At 38.7% G+C, this 20592-nt stretch overlaps 1 protein-coding gene across 4 annotated transcripts in view; it reads left to right on the top strand.

Annotated features, from left to right (window-relative positions):
* Nucleotides 1–20592, top strand: part of SMARCAD1 (SWI/SNF-related, matrix-associated actin-dependent regulator of chromatin, subfamily a, containing DEAD/H box 1) — a 40291-nt gene that overhangs the window by 17407 nt on the left and 2292 nt on the right. For 2 of the 4 annotated variants that reach the window (XM_063156605.1, XM_063156608.1), the window contains 16 exons: nt 801–889; nt 2804–2893; nt 3521–3605; nt 5010–5401; nt 10411–10613; nt 11751–11841; nt 13017–13116; nt 14619–14678; nt 14900–14975; nt 15414–15549; nt 16426–16563; nt 16871–16966; nt 17395–17512; nt 17767–17888; nt 18996–19184; nt 20057–20175. In XM_063156605.1, coding sequence (XP_063012675.1) covers nt 801–889; nt 2804–2893; nt 3521–3605; nt 5010–5401; nt 10411–10613; nt 11751–11841; nt 13017–13116; nt 14619–14678; nt 14900–14975; nt 15414–15549; nt 16426–16563; nt 16871–16966; nt 17395–17512; nt 17767–17888; nt 18996–19184; nt 20057–20175 — 2104 coding nt within the window. The remainder of the gene's footprint in view (nt 1–800; nt 890–2803; nt 2894–3520; nt 3606–5009; nt 5402–10410; nt 10614–11750; nt 11842–13016; nt 13117–14618; nt 14679–14899; nt 14976–15413; nt 15550–16425; nt 16564–16870; nt 16967–17394; nt 17513–17766; nt 17889–18995; nt 19185–20056; nt 20176–20592) is intronic. The other 2 variants (XM_063156607.1, XM_063156606.1) reach the window with 2 other exon arrangements.

Genomic DNA, 20592 nt, shown 5'->3' with positions numbered 1-20592 from the left:
ACTTCCAGTAGTATTTCAGATCGTGGACTAGGATTTTTCACAATAATTTGTTCTGGTAATGCTGCTTCAAGCCAAGCTGGTGTGCAGAAATACTGGTAATGTCTTCTGGTCTTCATGAGCCATGCACAGCAGCAGTCTGGAAGTGCACCTGGCTGGGCAGGCCTCAATGCTGAGATGATAATCTCTTGATAATCACCAGGGCCCAAAGACAGTCAGAAAGTTATGGCTCATGTGGAGTGTTTGTAAGTGATAAGGTTATCACAGACTTAATATGCATAGTTTTCTTTGAGATGTGTAGCTTTAATGTTGAAAAGCATTTGGTAACTGCTCTGGTGTGCACCTGAGCCAGAAATCAGTCACCAGTAATTCCAGATTGGCAGTGATGTACATATTCCAGCACACAGATGGGCTTCAGCCTGGGAGAAATACCAGCTCGAATAAAACCAGACACAGATACACCTTTATGCAACTTGTGTGTAATAACATGTGGTAACTATTAAAAAAAGAAGAATAAAATGCTATTCCAGTTGTTGTATATGAGAAGTAATTACTTGATTAATTAATTGCCAGACAGCTGAAGATAACTTAGAGGTAAATAAACATGTACCTTCAAGCAGCTGCTTTGCTTCAGGTTTCAATGTATCTGTGCTCTGTAGTAGGAAACTTATGGAGACTGCTAAACATTGTGCAGGTAACAAGTAGCTATTGCATTGTTGTAGTAAGTAAAATATCCTGCTGTTTTGGAGTGAACTTAAGGAAATGAACTAATTCTTTTTTTTTCATCTCAATTTTTTTTGAAGCTGCCTCTGGTAAAAGGAAACAAAGAGATTCTCCCACAAATTGCAAAACAAAAAATGAACGAGTTGCAAAAAAGTCAAAAGTCAGTTATGTAAGTACTGTGCTTTTTTCTTTGTGCATTGTAAAATAAATGGAATTACCTGACTTGGTCAGTGACAGTGATGTGTTTTATCAGAAAATTAAGTCAAATTAGATCTTGCCATTTGGATGAGATTTTTGTATTTCTTTTATTGTTGACATTCTGAATGGAATGACCTGCTTTGTTCTTTAGTGCTTGTGGCTTTGTATCACACCAGCCACTTCACTGCTTTTTGTGCAAGCAGTTGATGGCAGGTAGCAGTGAGGGAGGCTCTGAGCACTATTCAGTTTTTGTGAGCAGCAGTGGGAATTACAGGCTCTGGATCACTTTTTCTCCTCGGGTCATTCCTTGTATTTCTTCAAGCACATCAAGTTAACATATTTTGCTGTATCTACTGCTCTTCTTTGTTATAGATGTTGCTTATATATTTGAAACTATGACTTGGGGAAATCTTTAAAAATAATGAATTGGTTGCATTTAAAGGAATGACTGCTTTGACCTCTGCTAATAAATGGGAGCTATGTCATGATCCTGGTGCATTCAGGATGGTATTTGGCAGCTTTGCACAGTCCTGCAGTGCTGTCATGAGGCCATCTCCCAGGCATCCCAGGAGACATCCTTGAAAGCCACTTACATAGAAAAAGAGAATTATACATAAATACTGGAGGCTGGATGAGGGAGGATGACTGTGTTGAAATTTAGGCTACTGTTGTCCTCAGACAGAACCAATTAAAGAAAACATGGTTTTCTCTTAAAGCAAAAATATTACAACTCATTTGTAACTCCTCCTTCCTGAAAGAGATATGTGAACTGGGTTTGTTCCTCCTCACCAATCCCCTGGGTTTGGATATGAAAGGAGGCTTTAGTTAATGATTAACCAGCCTGCCTAGCAAACAGTGCTCCACTGGACCTGGTTTTATATATCAACTTGATTTCTGTTCTTAACAGTTTCATTACAATTAAAGGGGGAAGGTTTAGAAAAAACCAAATGTGGAATATGGATTTTTGGAACTCATTCTAGGGAACTGCAGTGAGAACTTGCATGGTTTTTTTGTTCTTAGTTTTTCTTTTCCTTGTGGTTCCTAAGACCAGAGTGTACTTGGGCAGCTCTTCTGTGGACTGTAGCTGCTCTCTTAGTGACACTAACACTCACTGAGGAAAGGAATAATGTCCTCTGTTACTCAGAGTGCCTCTGGGTGATGTGGTTTGTGCTCCTTCAGCCAAGTAAGTGTTGGTATCTGCTGTAGACAAGTAGCTCTGTAACCAGTTTGCATTCAGAGCTCCAGGAAGGAACTGGTGTAGTTCTTTGTGGTGAATGCAAAGCACAGCAGTTTGTGGCCCGTGGAAGTTTTGGCACTTGTTAACTTCCATTTTGCAGGCTGGTAGTAGCTGTTAGTGAAGCTATTGTTGATGAAAAGTTTTACCAGTTTTTGATGTGACTCCACGATGCTGACTCCACATAATATTTGTGAAATTTTTTACCCATAAGTCTTAATATAAACACAGCATTTGACATCTTTGTAGGCTGTGGTGGGATAAACACCACATGCTTAGTAAGCTAATCTAATCACCAACCCTGACATCTTCTGCCTTAAGTATCGTCCAGAATTGCTAAGAACTTTTGATTTTAAACAAAATAAACTAGACAGTTCTATATTATTTATGTTTTGGTACATGATTTTGCACTGTGTATGCTTATCAAGTAAAAAGTCCCAGTTTTTCATGACTGAAGACGTTTTCTATGTTCATGAAAGTTTTGGTCTTTGATCATTGACTGTTGACTAGGAATCACTTAAGCTTAAGTTTGTCTAAAGTGCTTTTGTCATTTAGAGTACCTCTTTAAGGATAATCAGTGCTGATGAGGTTTTCTTCTGTTTCTGTAGTTGTAATTAATATTAAACCTAATAGGTACCTTTTTTAACATAGCTGGATGACTCAGAACCCAAAAGACAATGGGAGAGGCAAGAGATGCTTGTGAAGAAGTTGCAAAGTACATTCCCTGGATTGGATAAGGAGGTGAGCTGATGTCTCCCTATAGCACATCAGGTTTTGAGTTCTTAAGAAAACTGCAGCTGTTGATAGTCCATATGAAATAGTTCTTTTACAACAGCACTTCCAGGAAGAGCCCAGGATAGGAAGGTTTTTACTGTTCCTGCTTTTACAATATAACTTGTCCTGAGGTGAGAGCTATGGGATGTAGTTAGGACTACAGGGACCTTCTCTTCCTACATTTCTGGCCCTATGACAGGGCTAGCATAGTCAAATTTGATGACTTACTGTAAAAGTGCAAGAGGAAATGATCCCTCCCTCTCTCCTTCTTCTCCCCCAGACTGCTAAATATATTTAGCACTTTGTATTACTTCAGTACCTGATGGTCCTCAGCAACTATTTGAGCCCTTTCAGTACTGTGCTTGAAATTGTTGAAAGCTAAGCTTGTTCATGTGGGTTCTTACACTTTTGAAAAGTGGAGTGTAGCTCTGCCTAAACTGAATGTACAAAGAAGCTGAAGGGTTTTCTCACTTTGATTTCCTTTTATTTTGAATCATCTGGTTTACAAGGGTTTTCCTTGCCTGATGTTACTAGGCACAGAAGTTCAGCTTGTGCTTATCTCACCACAATGCAAAATGTCTTATTTTTTACTAGGAGCTGAGAGAGGTACTTGAGGAACATAACTGGGTGTTTCATGATGCACTGGAGGCCCTGAAAATATTTGCCGACGACGAGGAGGGTAAAGACAGATTCATAACTCATTTTATCCAAACGTGAAACAGAGTTGTGATGCAAATATTTTTCAATGTTCAGCAATGACAGTCCTGACACCATGCCTAGAAACTTGGACTTATACTTGAAATCATTGTTACAGGGAGGATAAAAGAAGGTGGCTCAATTTTTCTGTATTTTTATTTATGCTCTCTAACTAGGGATAAATATCTTTGCCCTGCTAATACAGATAGGTATGAAAAGTTGTAATTACCTATGGGTATCTTTTAAAATGTATTTTGGTACATGTCAAAGCTGATAACATGCTCCCTTCCTACTTGTTTAAAAAAAAGCTTTGTTTTTTAACTACACGATTTGTAAATTACTGGTTTCCAAACCTGTAATTGCAAATAACTGCATAGGTAACAAGTAATATATGCTATTTTGTCAATTTTAAAATGTATTCTAGGAAAGGAACATCCTAGAAACAGGCCTTGAATTATGCAACCCATCTGTAAATCCCAGTACTTTAAATGTGGTAGGGAGCAAACTCAGTGATTGCAAGTAAATCTGCAAGTTATAACTTAAGTCCTATTTAATGAGTTGATTACTTTTCAGTGTATTACACAGCTGTCAGATATGTACATGTTTTGCTGTATCAGCTATTTAAGCGTTCTTGGGACAGGGTAGTGTTCTTAACTGGATTCTTTACAAGTGGAGAGAGCTAGCAGTGCTCAGGAAGTTGTCCTTGTTGCTGCCTCTGAGGAGGCAGATGTCAGGGTTGGAGTCAGCAGGTCTTGTAGTGAAGGAATCAAAACCCTTACAAGGCGCTTCTGAAAATTACTTTCTTGTGTTCAGATAAATACCTTCTGTCTTATTTTAAGGCAGCTGAGTTACTTTGGTTGGAGATGCCTCATTATTTGAGGTTTTTTAGCGTGTTTTCATTGTCCCACCCCAAATACTGTACTAGAGTGCATTAAAATGGAAAACGTGTCATTTTCTTGGTGAAAGAAAGCTTGTTTTCTCAAGTCAGCAGAATTAATATCTCTGCAGTCAGGTGCAGTGCTACCAGTATCTCATCTTAAGAATACGTCAGAGTTCTGGACTGTTTGCTCTGAATCAGAGCTGCTGCACCTCACAAATATTACATTATGTTGATCATCTTTATTTTAAGCTACTTAAAACCTTCTGCTGTTTGACCATTCTACAAATGAGCTTTACTTACCTTGTACTCACAGTTAGAGCTATTTGTATATTTTATACAGATTTGCTTTTCTGTTCTCTTAGGATCACCTGCTTTGAGTTCTTGTGTATTAAATGCTAGAACTGTGTTTTACACATCTGTAGGTTTTATTTTGGAGGAACAACTTGTGTTTTCATCAGCCCCATACCAGTATGCATTGACTTGTTGCCTTCTGTGTTGCATGCATAGGTGTGGAATTTCCTCCCAAAAGGAAAGTCCCTGACTGGACCGAAGCCTCCACTAAAACCCAGAGTGAGGAGAGTAAAGATAAGCTGAAGCAGAAGGCTTCTGAGAAAGAGCAGAATGGCTTTCAGAAAAAGGACAAGGGCAAAAGGAGCATTTGGAGTGCTGAGAGAGAAGCAGAGCACACGGAGGATGAGTCCGCTTCCGAAGATGGCGGAAGCTCCCTGGATGAGGACTACAGCAGCGGCGACGAAGTGATGGAGGATGGCTACAAAGCCAAAATCCTCAGCTTCCTGCAGGATGCTTCCCTGAGTGAACTGACTCTGATTCCCCAGTGTTCTCAGAAAAAGGCTCAGAAGATAATAGCGCTCCGGCCCTTTAACAGCTGGGAGGCTCTGGTAGGTCTGCATTCTTCCTTTCCTATCCCCAGCCTGCCTAGAGTCAAGGTGGCTTCAGCCTAGGGAGGCTTAGATGGGTGGCCTTATCCTCATTAGGCTGAAATGCTATGTTCCTCCTAAGCCAATAGCATTTCAAATAGTGTCATATGACCTGATTTTGAATGAATTAAGGGGTGATTTTTCTGGAAAACTCAAGCTGATTGGCTGACATTACTGTCACTCACTCTGTAGCACAGAAAGTTGGTTGATTTCACTGCAGAAGGAGAAATTAGAGCTTTCACTTGAGAAGGAGGTGTTTGCTAGCCTGTTCTGAGCTCTTGTAGCTGAAAACCCATGCAGGAGGGAAGAATGTGGCAGGACCTTTACTGCAGACACTTGTGCAGCAACAGCAGCAGCTTCCAGGGTAGCTCCATGATTGAAGAAGCCAGCATGGATATTTTCAATTTCAGGCAAGAAATGGTCGTTCTCTTTTTTTTTTTTTTTTTTTCTTTTGTGCCTTTATTCTACTGCAGCTTAGTGTCTAGCATGGTTTTGCTAGCTGAGCAATGCAGCCATTTTCAGTGGAATGAGCTGCTGTGTTTTAATTATGAAAGGTAAAGCGTCAGAAGGTTAAGCTACAATCCACCACGGAAGGGAAAACAGTATCTGCAGGTAAGTACATTATCTGCTGTCGCTCTGTTGTTACTTTCAGATGTTTACCATGGCTTGTTTGTAGAGTTCACATTTCATACAGTTTCAGTTAACTGCTAGACCTCAGACCTGCTAAGAGCAATGTCCTGGTAAGAAATTTGAATTCTTACAATCTGTTACAGCAGATTGTCTTGATTTAATTTATTGGTACTTTGGATTTTAAAGCAGTAACTGTGCACAGGCCTTTTTACAGAGTAATTGATGTTTTTCATCAGTGTGCATTCTGAGCCCCCCCCGCTGATGTATGCAAGAACTTTTTCAATATGTGTAAAACAATAATATTTATTATTCAGTGTGTGAAATATATTACCATGAAAGAATAAGAGATACTAAACAGAATTTTAAGGAAAACGAAGTGATCTTTGTGTATTGTGTTGTAAGGGAATGGGGGAGACAAAAGGACGCTATGTGAAAAAAATGAGTTACTGGTATGCTGCAAAATAAATCCGTTTTGCCCCAAGCCTTTGGCTTCTCACAGAACATCTGTCATACAGCTATTACTTTCTAAACTTGTTGGATTTTGTCTGAGCTTAATTCTTTGCACAAGTATTTGCTACAGGGCTCTTCTCCTTTTCTGTGTTAAATATTTTACAGTAAAAAAACACTGCATGGGCCTGTTTGCATTCAGACTTTGTCTTTCATGAAGATTGCTGCTGTCAGCAGCCACATGTTTATGTAGTATTGTGAATACTTGCCCAGAGTAGAAGTGGTTTGCAGCAGATTTCAGCAGATGTTTTGTATCAGTGTGGATTTAATTGTTTATAAAGATCCAGTAGCTCAGTAACCCAGTGTTTTCCCTACCAATTAATAAGGGTGGTTAGAATAATGGGGAGAGCTGATTCAGTTAGAGCATTAAAGAAATTGGCTTGGTTTTAAGTCTCTTTTTATTGTAATGGTATCTTGTATAACACAATGTGAAGTACTACAAGTTGTTACCACTTGTTCATTACTAGAATTGAGGAGGATAATAAGACTCTCAGTCTGAGATTAAAAATAAAGCCTACCTATTTGTAAATTGAATGTTTTATTCCAGGAAAACATAAATGAGAATGTCTTTTCTTATTCTAGATGTGTTTTTTTTTTTTAAGTTGGACTAAGCTATTGTGTTTCAAGAGGATTTGAATTAATTTCATAAGCTCATAAGATTAGTAAGAGCACTTGGAAATACTTAGTCTTTGGAGTAGATATTTCAAGTGTTTAACTTGATCTAGTAATGCTTAAAACACATATAAAAAACTTGGGAGACATGGTTCTCAAAATAATGGGACAGAGCTGAAATTGTCCTTGCTTACAAAGAATAATTCATTTGGCAGTTTAGAAATGCCTACACTGTAGGTCAAGCACATTTTCCAGGAGGAAACCTGGAATCTTTTCCTAATATCCAACATCAACTTTCCCTGACACAGATTCAGGCCATTTCCTCAGGTCCTGTCCCTGTCACCACAGAGAAAAGATCTGTGATTCCATTACTGGTTCCCCTTGTGAGGAAGTTGTAACTGCAGTGAGGTCTCCCCTCCGTCTCCTGTGTTGGCTTCTCACCTCTCTCTCCTGTTTGCTTTGGGATCCTGATGATACTCCACTGGCACACATTGTGGGCCAGCAGACAGCATGGTTTCTTTCCTTGATGGAAGCACTTCTGGGCTCCAGTTGCCTTTCCTCCTCATCAGAACTCCTTTATACAACTTCTTGGTCCTTAATATATTTTAATATATTCTCATTTCCCAACTGTGGGATTGCCTACCTTCACTACATGCCAAGAAAAAAAAGCAGAGCCTAGACTGGCTCCCAGAGGAGCTCAGCTGAGGTTTTGGGGTCTGGGTTGGTGGTCTTGCAGTTTTCTGCTTCTTCTGGTAAATGTGGGAGAGGAACTGGAAAGGGTTTAATGCTGTTCTCTTTCTCTTTTTTGAAGGTGTATAACTGTTACCTGTTTGGATTTCCTTTTAGTGTAAAAACATATGTATCAGTGTAAGGCTTGCTATATCCTCTCATTTTTGTCATTCACAGAATTATTCTATCGCAAAATAAGTTGTTTTACTTAGCAGTTAAAGACTTTGTGGTCTACAGAAATTCTTAGAGAGTACACACAAGTTAGTGTGCATATTCTGGAAATGTAGTGGAAAGTGTTACATTGAAATGCTGACACAGTGCATCACTTTGAGGGGAATGGGAGAGCTGAGCTGTCAGAGGTTGCTGTACTTGTCCATCCTATTCTGTGCACTGCAGCAGTATATGAGCTAGGAGGTACAGACTCAAGGGAGAGTAGCTCCATCTTTGTTATCTCATTTTGTTTGGCTGCACATGTACAAACTGCCCCAAAAACCCAACTCCAGAACCACACTGCACCAAAGCCAGCTGAAGGGAAGCAGCAAATGCATCAGATTAGCAATGGAAAACTGCTTACAGTGGAAGTGGTGTTTGTTGATTGAGGCTGACTTTCACCCTTAGGCATTAAAGGGAAAGCCTTCATCATCTTGCAGGTGGAGTAAGCTCAGTTAGAGTGTGCTGGTGTGGCAATTCCAGGTGTGCTGGGAAAGCTCATGGCTTCAGTTTCCATGATGGCCTTACATTTTTGGGCCTCATTTGAGAAAAGCTGAACTTGGGAGGGTGTCAGAACCTCTAGAAAGCAAAGGCCACCTGTGGATCAGTATTTTGAGCAGGGTAACACCCTGTGTTTCACATGCAAACCAGTGGCTAAAGTATTACTTGTTGCAACTTGGACGTGGATGTTAATGTGCTGACATGAAACAATACAATTTCTGTTAATAACAGATGGCTCAATTCTCCACACCTTTATCTATGGATTACAGGATTTCTATTCATGCCAGCCAAAGCTTTAGTCATCAAAACAAATGTCGAAATTTTGTAGGCACCTATTAAAAACTGTGTTCTTTTTTTTTTTTTTTTTTTTCCTAAATAGAGGTGTCTATTTAGAAAATTTCTTTACAGTTATTGAAATGTGTATCTTAGCCTGGTCTAACCTAGGAGTGTTGGTATACTTTCTGGAGTTTGTTTAAAATTAAAAAAAGCACAAACAAAAACATGCCCCTGGACTGTAATTGCCTCACTCTGGTTATTTTTTAAATATGTTTATAATGAAAGCTGTTTTTTAAATTCTGTTTGTAATCTGGTCATAGTCTTCACCTTAACAAAACTTGCTTTTACTCTGCAATGTGACAATATTGGTGAGTTACTTAACACATAATAGCTGGCTCATATGACTCCTTTTTTATGGAAGGAATTCTTGGAGGATAAGTACATATGAAGTCTTGCGCTAAATTTTAACAGATGCCTGGTCTAAAATTCAGAAAAATCTGTGTGAAAGCTACTTCTGTTTTAATACAAGAATGGTGAATCCAAAGCAACTTGTATTCTTCAATTCTTTAAATACATTATTAAACAAAAAAAAGCCTGTTCTTTACAGTGAAATATGCATAACTACTTGAGAAAATACCATAATTACAAGTATGACCCCAGTTACTGCAGAAATATTTTTAGTGGTAGGTTTTACACTTTCTGCAGGTGGCTCTACATGGAATTTAGGAGGACTCGATGGGCCTGAGGGGCCTGCTTTGATACAACTTGAGGCTGCTTGTCTCCGACACGTAAAATATTCATGCTGTGATGAAGATATGAAATGTAGAGGAAGGAAATACAGTGTATTTATAGTGCGGACTTGAGGAAGCAAGTGGTGGAAGTAAGGCTGCTTTGTACTGGCACTGCTTGATGACCACAAAATACCTGCACGCTGCCCAAGTCCCTTTGTCTACCTTTGTGGTAGAGTTAGAACTGGAACCAAGTAATGCTGAGCCCCAGACAGACCCATAACCAAATGCAACAACCTTCATTATAGGTTCATTTGCTTGCCCTGATGCCTACATTATGCTTCCATCTTCTGCCTTTAGTGTCTAATAGGGTTTGTTTGAAAGGACATCTTAATGAGATTCAGTTCTTTTTTTTTTCTTCCTTTTGGGGTTTTGTTCTGTTAGGGTGCCTGGCCTTCAAAGCTGGCCTTTGCACTGTGTTGCCTCCTGTTGAGGATTTTGAGTTTAAAGCATTTGTATTTTATGTTAGTAACTCTTCAGAGAATTTTTATCACTTAAGATTTCAAGTTTCATAATATGAGGAGCTGCAATGATGACCTTCAGTATGGATTCCTACAGTTTGCAGCAGGCCAAATGTAAGGAGTATTTGGAATTTTGAGAGAAGATGGGGATGCTGTTGCTGTCTACTACTTGAATTATTGCCTGCAGCAGCTGTGGATTTTCACTGTAATTGCTATTACCAGTGTTCATAGATTTTTAATTATTATTATTTTGCAGTTCACAAAAATGACAAAGACTGCTGGTATGTCAGAGGATATAGTGTGGAACTGCAAGATACTGCTGAAGGAGAGGGATGTGGTTCTGAAGCTCATGAATAAATGTGAAGACATTTCCAATAAGCTGACAAAACAGGTAACCAGGATTACTAGAGATGGAGGATGTGGATGGAACATAGAGCAACCCTCCATTCTGAATCGCAGGTATCTCTCACTTTTATCCTTTAGAAGGGTGTTGGACAATAAGGTGTTCTTGAAGACTGGGATTTTCAGAACTGTGGTCTCTAAATGTAGAGTTGCAGATATTTGATACTTAGTAGCCTTCAGTGAGAGAATCTAACATGTTTTTTAAGTGTATCAGGAAAGCTGGAGGGCAGGAAAAGAGCATTAAAAATTGTAACAGTGTTTTATTTCCTCCAGTTTCTGGTGAATGCAACATCTAACCTTAAGCAATGGAATCATGAGTTGTCAACTTATTTCAAATAAAAACCCAAGCAAACCTGTGTCTATAATTGGGGACAGATTTCAAATCAGATTTGATTTCAAAAATGCTTAGTTTGAACAAATCTGAGCAAACTGGGCAGGTTTATCAGCTGAATGTAAGACATGGGTCAGGAAGTGCAGGTGTACCAATCTGGAACTCTGTATCCAGTCAGAGTGGCAGCTGGGATGTGTTGTGGGGAAGGATTTCTTTCAGAGAGGTTAAATCAGTAAGGCTCTCCAAATGGATATGGATATGGTGGAGGGTATTATTCTAAGGGGTAAAAAATGTAGGGGTGTAGTGGGAAAGGCTAAAGTAGCAGTTTGAATTCCAGTTGGATGCTGTTCTAGAAGCATAAGCTTCTCAGCTGTGTGAAAATAAAGCCTGGGAGGAAGCAGGAAGTCTTAGGAGGAAGGATATCAGTGATGCTTCTTCTTTGGAAAAAGTGCTGAACTGGGTGACTTGCTGTTGAGTGTTTGGGTTTTTCTTTGGTGCTGACACAAACAGTAATTGTACAACAGAGCAAAATGAGGGATGCAGCTGCAAAATGTCACTTAATTAATTGTGTATTTTAGAAACAAGTAGTTCTGTAACTGCTTTTATCTGGTTGTGTATCACTGATTGTAGAAGAGAAGTATTTCTTGGATCATTTAAGGTCTGTGAAAATGGAGATAAGTAGCTCAGTTTGTGTACAGGTGACTGATTAAATAAGTTTGTGTTTTTCACTACACAGAGAGGTCAGGGGTGCATTAAAATAAAGGCAGTATTAAGTCTGCCAGTCTGTGATTACCATAAGTGTAAAGTTGTGTTTCAAGGAGAAACAAGTACAAGGTGGTAATAAGCTTGCTTGTTTTTAACAGTTTGGAACTGAAGCCATATCAGAAGATTGGTTTGAACTGGTTGGCACTGCTGTATAAGCACAGATTGAATGGCATCTTGGCTGATGAAATGGTAAGTGTGAAACTGCTTATCTAAGAATTGCTAAAATTTTGCAAAAAAAAACTTTGTTAAATCCCTCCTAGAAACCTCCAGGAGATTATAAGTAATCCTAAATTGCAAACAGTTCTCCAAGATCTTAGAAGCTGCTGAACTCCTTTCCATTTGGAAATCAAAGGTAGCCTAAGATTGATGGACACTTCTAAATCACATAGTATCTTCTGTTGCAATGGAACCAGTTTCTACCACAACAGTTCATTTTCAAACCATTGAGTTTAACAGCTCCTTGCCCAAAAATATAATTAATTCTACAGCATTTAGTGTAGTGACCCCCCCTTCTTCTTCATTTCTTCACCAGTTTCAAAACAGGCAGATAACAATACAGGAAAACCAAGTGGGTAGAAACTCTGCTTCTCCAGAAGCAGCATTTCCACCATCTCTTGTCATGGCACTCCTCATCAACGTTGAATTGAGGTTTTGTTAAATGCTGACCCCACCCATAGTTGTACAAAGGAAGAACGTAGTGATGCAGCTTCTGAATTTGTGGTCTGTTGTTTTTAATCCTGGCTGTTGTTTCTCTTCTGATGAACCATGAATGAAAGCACTGCTTTGCTTTGCTGTTATTTAGGCAGTGTTTCTCAACTTCTCTACGTTTTATATTAGTAAAAATATGGGGGTTTTGTGGTAAATACACAAAATTTTTTAATTCATGATGCAGAAAACAGGAAAAATGAGTGTTGGTGAAAATATAGGCTTATCTTTAATCTGATTAATTAATATTAATTAATAATAAATTCCACTTCAGAAGTAGCTGGAATAGCCAGTTGTACAACTGGCTCAAATGGAAATTAGCATTTAGTTTCCTAATAATCATTTTTCTGCACCATTGGCTCAGGAAGGTAAGTTTTTGGAGGTAATTTGAGGGATGAACTTGAAATAAGATGAAAGACTTCATTAATTGAAAAGATGAATCTTGGTTCAAATATTGAGCTGAAATGATAATGAAATTTGACTGAGGTTGAGCTTAAGAAGGAGTTGTCTTCTATAAAATTGTTTAGTCAGAACAATTTTCTAATCAGGTTTTTCATCTTTACTGGGCCATCACTACACTGTAATTGTTGTATGAGTTCAAAACAATTTTATGTCACGCGGATTGTAAATTTTGTTTAAATGGTTTTATTTTCTCTTAGGGCTTAGGAAAAACAATTCAAGCTATTGCATTTCTGGCTTATCTTTACCAAGAGGGCAATAAAGGTCCCCATTTGATAGTTGTGCCAGCTTCAACGTTAGGTAAGTTACAACCTTCAAAAATAGTTTTGTTAGGGGGAAAAGAACCAAACCAATCATGGACATTTTGTAAAGCAAAGATAATTTCATGAAAGAAAATTTGATTTTCTTATGATGGTACCCAACTCCTTAAGTGATTTGAATTGGAATGCAGACCATACTGCAGGCATGCCTGTTCTGAATTAATTAGACTTAGCATGGAACTTTATTTTAGACAATCTGTCTGCTTCAAAAAAAATGAAGCTGCTTGTTACAATCTGAACTTGTGTAGCAAAGTAGTCTTTTTACTTATTGAATATTGGCTGAACTTGTTAGTCTTCAGGCTGTGCTTAGGGTTAGGTTTCATGACATTTTAAATATTCACTGTTTTTTTTTTAGTCTTTACTGCACAGCATCTGTCAAAGCAGATGAAAATCCTGAAATGATGAAGCTGTCTTTTACTTGTGTGTTCTGATGGTTGTATGGCCTCAGTTGAAATTGGAGAGAGTGGGGTGGAATCAAATGTTAGCAAAGTGGATGAGGTTGAGCAGAAAATGGTTCTTGATGGAGTAAAATTTGGATTTATTGAATGATGAAGGAAGTAACAAGTTGTTACTTGTTACATTTAGAAAATAAATGCTGCTTTTAATATAAAATACTTACCTGGGCTTCAAAAATTGCTCTTGATGCATCAGAAAAGTCCCCAGTTGTACAGCTTAAGTTTGAAATCCTCATTTTTAGTGTGGTTTCAAACTCCACTGGAACCTGCTTTTAAAAACAGCTCTTAATAATGCATATATCACTTAAAACCTGAGGTGTACGTAGTACCTGAACAAAGGTGCTTTTGTGAAGTCAGTCTGAGTCCCAGTTGTAGAGACAGGTTGGAAATGCCTGGGCAGTGCAGTCTCCTGGAGTTTTCCTGACACTATTCCAGAGGTGTCTTCTCACCCCTGAGCTGGGTCCCTCCCCTTCCCAAGTGGCATTTAGCAGAATCCCCTTTCTGCTGGGGTTTGGGGTCAGCACTTGTGTTGGCTGTCAGGCAGCTTCCCCTTGGGCACAGCAGTGCTGCTTGTGGCTGCTGTGCTGCTGCACACCTGGAGCTGCACAGCAGGGATGTCAGGCCTCTGCCTGCTCCCAGAGGCACTGTCTCTCCTGGTGACATACTTCTGCAGGCAAGTACTGACAGATTAAGGGATTTGCTTTCTGGGGATTTAACTGTCTAGGGAAGAAACCAAGCTGCAAAGTTACACATTGTATTTATTTCACGCAGTGGTTACAGACCGTGCAGGGCCTGTTCCTGCAGGAGTTTAAAGTGCGAGCTGGTTGAGCTACTAAAGCCCAGTTGGGGTTGATTCAGCTTCTTACTTAGCAGTTTTCCAGTTTTAAGGCAGAATGTGTCTTAACCTTCAGGAGAATTTAAAGGGATTTGCATTAAAATCAGATGTTTGGGTTGATGCTGAGGTGTGAAACAGCAAGACATAATAAATTATAAATTACTTGGGTTTTGTTTTAATGTTGTCTTACAGATAACTGGATAAGAGAAGTTCATCTGTGGTGTCCTGAACTGAATGTCCTCTTTTACTATGGTGAGGAATCTAGTTAAGAACTTAATCCAGTAATGCAGTTGCTTACATGGCCAGTGTAAGAAAAGATGAATTGCTCATGGCAGTGTTGTTTTAAGACAGTTGTTGAAGTACACAGATTTATTGATGAGTGATTTCTCTGCAGTGTTTTTAATTGTTACATATAACAATTAACGTATATAAATATATTTAATTGTAATCATTTATGATTTGTCCTTCTTTAGGATCCCAAGAAGATAGGAAACATCTCAGGTTGGACATTCACAATAAAGTCGTTGATTTCAACGTGATTGTGACTACGTAAGTGCTGTTAAAACACCACAAACAGGGAGCTTTAGTGAGGGCCTGCTGACCTCTAGTGGTACAGAAAACCAGACAATTTTAGGAGCTGGGTTTCGCATAATGGTTAACTAGGGTTTTAGGATTATGTAAGAGATACTGTGTCATAGGTGCTTTAGATATCTGTCTGTCAGCATGTGTATTAGAGATAATATTACATTGTAATAGACTTCAGCAGACTTTTAGGAAATGTTACTGAGAGCATTGGCTCATCAAGTAAACTGAAATAATTTGCCAGTAATGAACTCTGTTGTGATTGGTTACTTCCAGGCAGTTCTACTGCCCCTCATTTACTTTCTCCATAACTGTTATCAATATTAGAGAATTTAATTTGATTGTGATAACAGTGCATTCATTTTCAGAGAGAGACTAAGTGCAGGTGATATTTGTCTCTGACAGATACAACTCTGCAATCAGCAGCTCAGAAGATCGAGGACTGTTCCGCAGGCTGAAGCTTAACTATGCAATTTTTGATGAAGGTCACATGCTTAAGAACATGAGCTCCATCCGCTACCAGCACCTCATGACAATTAATGTAAGAGGTTTGGTTATGGCTGGCTTAGAGGGGACAGCTCCTGGCTTTTCTGTTTGGTAGTTACAAGCAGGGGGAAAATGGAATATTAGCTGTAATGTTCAAATACACCTAACTTTAGAGGAACTAGAGTATGCAAGTGGATTTAAGTGTTGGTGTGGTCTAAGGAGTAGATCCTGCACTGTGATCACTTCTGGGACAAAAGCTCCCAAAGAAATGAAATAAATTTCCTGTACCATCCTTACAATGATGGTAGTGCCTGAGTTTCAGTATTAAGCAAATTCCCCATTACATCCCATAGTAGTGAAGATTTTAAAGATGCTGTTCTGATTATTTGTGCTGAAACCTTGTAGTACTTCAGGACCTGCTCTGATAGGACTACTGCAACTTATTTTTCAAGTTCATGTTTTCATCAATAGCCTTTTTAAAAAGCTAATCTTTAAGCAATAAAACGTGCTTGTACTTGCAATTCAAAACTTGTGCTTAAGTACTGTATGACATTAGAGAACTTGATATGGGAGCAGCAATTAGCACAGTCATCAGGAGGAAGAAAAAAATACCCCAGACAACAAAACAAAACCCAACAACAATAACCAAAACAAAGCCCAAACAGAACAATCAAGAAGAAGCCTAATAGATCCAGGAATGCTTTTTTAATTGTCTTAAATTGGTGCACAGTTCCCCACAGATCTGTAAACAGTTTTGTTGACTTAACAAGGAAATTATTCCATGAGTTCCAAATATATTATAAGTTTTAATAGTTATCATTTAAACTAAGTTTATTTTCTCACTTCTCCATAGCTGTGTTTTTTTGCTAATAATATTTTCTAGCCCATTTGACAAATGTTTCTCCTTGCTCTTTGCACTTTGGACAAACAGGCCAAGAATCGCTTGCTGCTAACGGGGACTCCAGTTCAAAATAATCTGTTGGAATTGATGTCCCTCCTGAATTTTGTCATGCCCCATATGTTCAGCAGTAGCACAAGTGAAATTCGAAGAATGTTCTCTTCAAAAACAGTGAGTACCATGAATTCTCTTCTTGAAAATAACTTCTTTTTGCCAGAAGACTGCTATTGCTGTGTAGCTTCTGTTTTATTGGTATCTTATGGAAAAAGGTCATGTGATTATGAAAATCTAGAAAATGAAATAATTGAGTAAGCCTTTTAAATTAAAATATCCTGAAATAAGATGTCTTGGAGTACTAATGGTCAGGTCAAGTATGTCTGTTTTGGCTGGGGTTTTCATCAAGTTAGAGAAGTTAGGATGGTGGTGTTACAGCTGAAAACTTCACTCTGCAATTGAATTCTTTCAATGTTTTCCTTAGAAGAGTGCTGAAGAACAAAGCATATATGAGAAGGAGAGAATTGCACATGCAAAGCAGATAATAAAGCCATTCATCTTGAGAAGAGTTAAAGATGAGGTAACATTTTATCTTTAGAATAGTGGGTTTGAGTTATCAAAAAGCCTGATCATCTCTGAGACCCAACACCACAATATGAAATGAAATTACTTACTGATCTTAGAAAATGTTAATGGGCACTTGCAGACTTTGGTGGCCTGAAGGGGGTAACACTGAGTAGCAGGAGAGTAGATCCCCAGTGCTGCATGTAATAAATATTATTTCATGCAGTTCTGGAGTGTGCAGACCATGTTACTTGATGGGGGCGTTCATGTATAATCTAGGTCAAACCTGGGTTGAATTTCTGCCTGAGTTAATGAAGTTGTAAGCAGTGAAAGGAGCTGGGATGAGGAGAATTACCAGATTATCATAACAGCTACAAGACAGTGCAGAATTACTGATGGTTCAGGACAATACAGATTTTATCTGGTATCATTTTGTTTTGTCAGGTCCTTAAACAACTACCTCCCAAAAAAGATCTCATTGAACTGTGTGCCATGTCTGATAAACAGGAACAACTCTACTTGGCTCTTTTAAACAAGCTCAAGAAAACCATTAACAGTAATGGTATGTAAGGGCCTCATTTTCTTTTGGTGGATTTTGTCATGCTGAGACATATGTTGAACATGACTACAGTCTTTGCTTTGTAGAAATGTCTAATGCTCATGAACTGTCTATATCCCTTCTATGAATTTGTTTGAAGTTCAGGTAATAGGTGAATTTTCAAACTGAGTTCTTGCAAACAAAGCTCTGCTGAGAAAAGTAAGTGTTTCAGATGGTTCTTTTCTATAGTAGCTCAAAGATGCCTTCTTTGTTTACAGAGAAAAACTCTGATATGGGAAATGCAATGATGCAACTTAGAAAAATGGCCAATCACCCACTTTTGCATCGTCAGTACTACACAAATGAAAAGCTCAGGACAATGTCCACCCTCATGCTCAAGGTAAGGGGATGAGATTCAGAAGCAATCCTTTATTGCTCAGAATTTCTAGTGCACACTTGTTTCTTTGTGTGTTTTGTTGTCAGGCTTCTGGTGAAAAATGTGTCTTTGCCATACTTCATTCATTGTTGCTGCTTTTTATTTCTCTGCATCTATTCAGTGCTCTAATCAAGCTCTGTAGGTATTTAACACTGGTTTTTGTATCATCAGAATGGAGAGAACAGTTGTGGGTCTGCAATTATCTCCTTTTCATAAACTCTGCCTTAGCACCTCTTCCTTCCACGCCAGAATTTAAACCCGAAGTGTTTATGGAAAAAATTTTAGGTGGGCACTTGAGTCTAGTAGCTTTCTAAGTAGCAAGAACTGAGTAGTACAGAAGTAAAATAGGGAAGGCCTAAGTTTGATCTGTTAAGGATTTTTTTTTTAATTTGTATGGGGTTAGTAGCTGAGGAGCTTGGGAAAATTGTTGGTAATGTTTAAAATATAAAAAAAAATCTCAGCATGCAGCAGGTGTTCTAAAAAAGTTGCAGCTGGCTTTGAATATTCTTCAGCTTTGTTTTAAAGTGAAACCCCCCCAGACAAGCTTGAGGAAGCAAGAAGTGACCCATTGAAAGATTTTTATCCCTTTTTACTCCCATACCATCATACTGTCCAGATGTGGCTTTTTTTTCTTCTTTCTTCCAGGCATGACATCCCTCTACCCACCCTACCTCTTGGGCTGGGCTTTCCATGTCTTCTACCATCTATCCAAGGATTGGACCTCCCTTTTAGGGAATGTGTCTTCAGGGGAAGAGGTCTGATAAAAGGGGTAAAAGGTCATAGGGCTTGGGAAATAGGTAATTGTTATGAAGGTTTAGCATATCCTTCTTAAGTTTTTGGCAGTATAAGTGCTTCTGAGAGCTAAACTGTGAAGTAATTATCCTCTCCTATAAACCTGAAGTTGAGATTTCCTCTTTCATTGCTTGCATGAGGCAAGCTCTAGCATTTGTCCATGTCTAGGTGTGCTACTTTCTTCTTGCAAAAGTTATGGATGTTATTGTGTGGTGGTTTTGTTTTTAGTTCTCTGGTGAGGTTGTGTATTGCATTATTTCCCTTTGTTTTTGCTAATAGGAACCCACACATTGTGATGCTAACCCTGACCTTATCTTTGAAGATATGGCAGTAATGACAGATTTTGAGCTGCACGTGCTTTGTAAGCAATATTCTCACATCAATGACTTCATGTTAGATGTGGATCAGATCCTGGACTCTGGAAAGTTTAGAGCATTGGAACACATTCTCTCTGACCTCAAAGAGAAGGTATTACAGATGGCTGAAGCTTTTTCTTGTCCAAAGAGTGTCTCTAAATAACTGGTTAAATTAATATCTGCCAGCTCTCTATGCAACCCAGTTGCTTTGCTGTGGAGTTTGACAGTGTAACTTAGTGCATGTGCAGAATTGAGAAGCTACACTTGCAGCTTTTAATGTGCAGCCCTGAGTATGCACATCACTTTAGAGACAGCTGAAATAAATTTTCCCAGTTTACTAGGTTTCAGAGTATTCATCCCAAGTTAACTACTCTATTAATATATGGGGTCTTGCATAATTTTCACACCTCATGGATTTGGACGTTCTCTTGGCAATTGAATAACTGTATTACATTAGAATAATCATGTGAGTGTTGCGTGGAAAGGGAGGAGGAGGTCCCTGCTTGAAGGCCTGCCCAGAGATTCAAATAGGTTTATTTTGCAAATAACTGTGTGCCCATATTGCTTCAGAGTATCCTGAATTTGAGCAGGGGGGTGCTGTGGATCTGACTATTTCAGACAAAATAGGGCTACTCTGTGTATTACATGAAATATTTAAATTTAAGTTTTGAATGAAAGTATTTTGATGTTTATGCATTAAGTGATCTGTTGCTTATGCATTGGATATGTGATTTTTTTGAGCCACCTAAGTACAAAGTAATTAAAATATTACTGCAATAGCAGACAGTGAATTAATGCAGCAGAACTACTGGATATGGAATCTGCACTGCAAGTCAATTCTGACTTGATGATATTCAGCTTAGTCTTTTATTTTGGAAAACAGGGATTCTGTGACAGTAAAATGACATATTTGCATCAATAAAGAATTCTTATGCTTCATAGTTGACACGTTTCAAAATTTTTGCTTTGCTTTGTCCTTTTCAGGGTGACAGAGTTGTGTTGTTCAGCCAGTTCACTATGATGCTGGACATCTTGGAAGTTTTTCTAAAACACTGGCAACATAGATACATTAGGCTGGATGGAAAAACACAAATTTCAGAGAGGTATGTGACTCTTGGCAAAAAGGAGAGAATGTGTTGGAGAGGGGGAGGTGACTTTGGATCCTTACCTTTGTTTTCCAGTACAGAAGTCTCTGCTCACTGGACACTGACCACAGAAGGTGTTTAATGTTGAATTTCAGATCACCTTAGTAAGGGTGAGGCTGAAAGATGAGGTTTAGGTGGTGGGGTTAACAGTCTTAGCCATGGAAATGAAAAATATGTGTCTTCAGCAGTTCCTGTTGTATTTGATTTCTGTGTCAGCCTGTCATAACTCCTGTGGCTATTCCTTGGAAGTAGAGTATATCTCTTTCACAATAGGCAGATACATTCCTTTGTTTCTCTAGGAACCATTCTGTCTGTCCCTGCAGCTGAAAATGTTTCAATGCTTTTCTTGTTTGAGCTGAACTGGTTTTCTTTCTT

Source organism: Melospiza melodia, chromosome 5, assembly GCF_035770615.1.
Source record: "Melospiza melodia melodia isolate bMelMel2 chromosome 5, bMelMel2.pri, whole genome shotgun sequence".
Lineage (NCBI taxonomy): Eukaryota > Metazoa > Chordata > Aves > Passeriformes > Passerellidae > Melospiza > Melospiza melodia.
The sequence above is the reverse complement of the archived record's forward strand: the minus strand, read 5'-3'. Positions and strand labels throughout refer to the sequence as shown.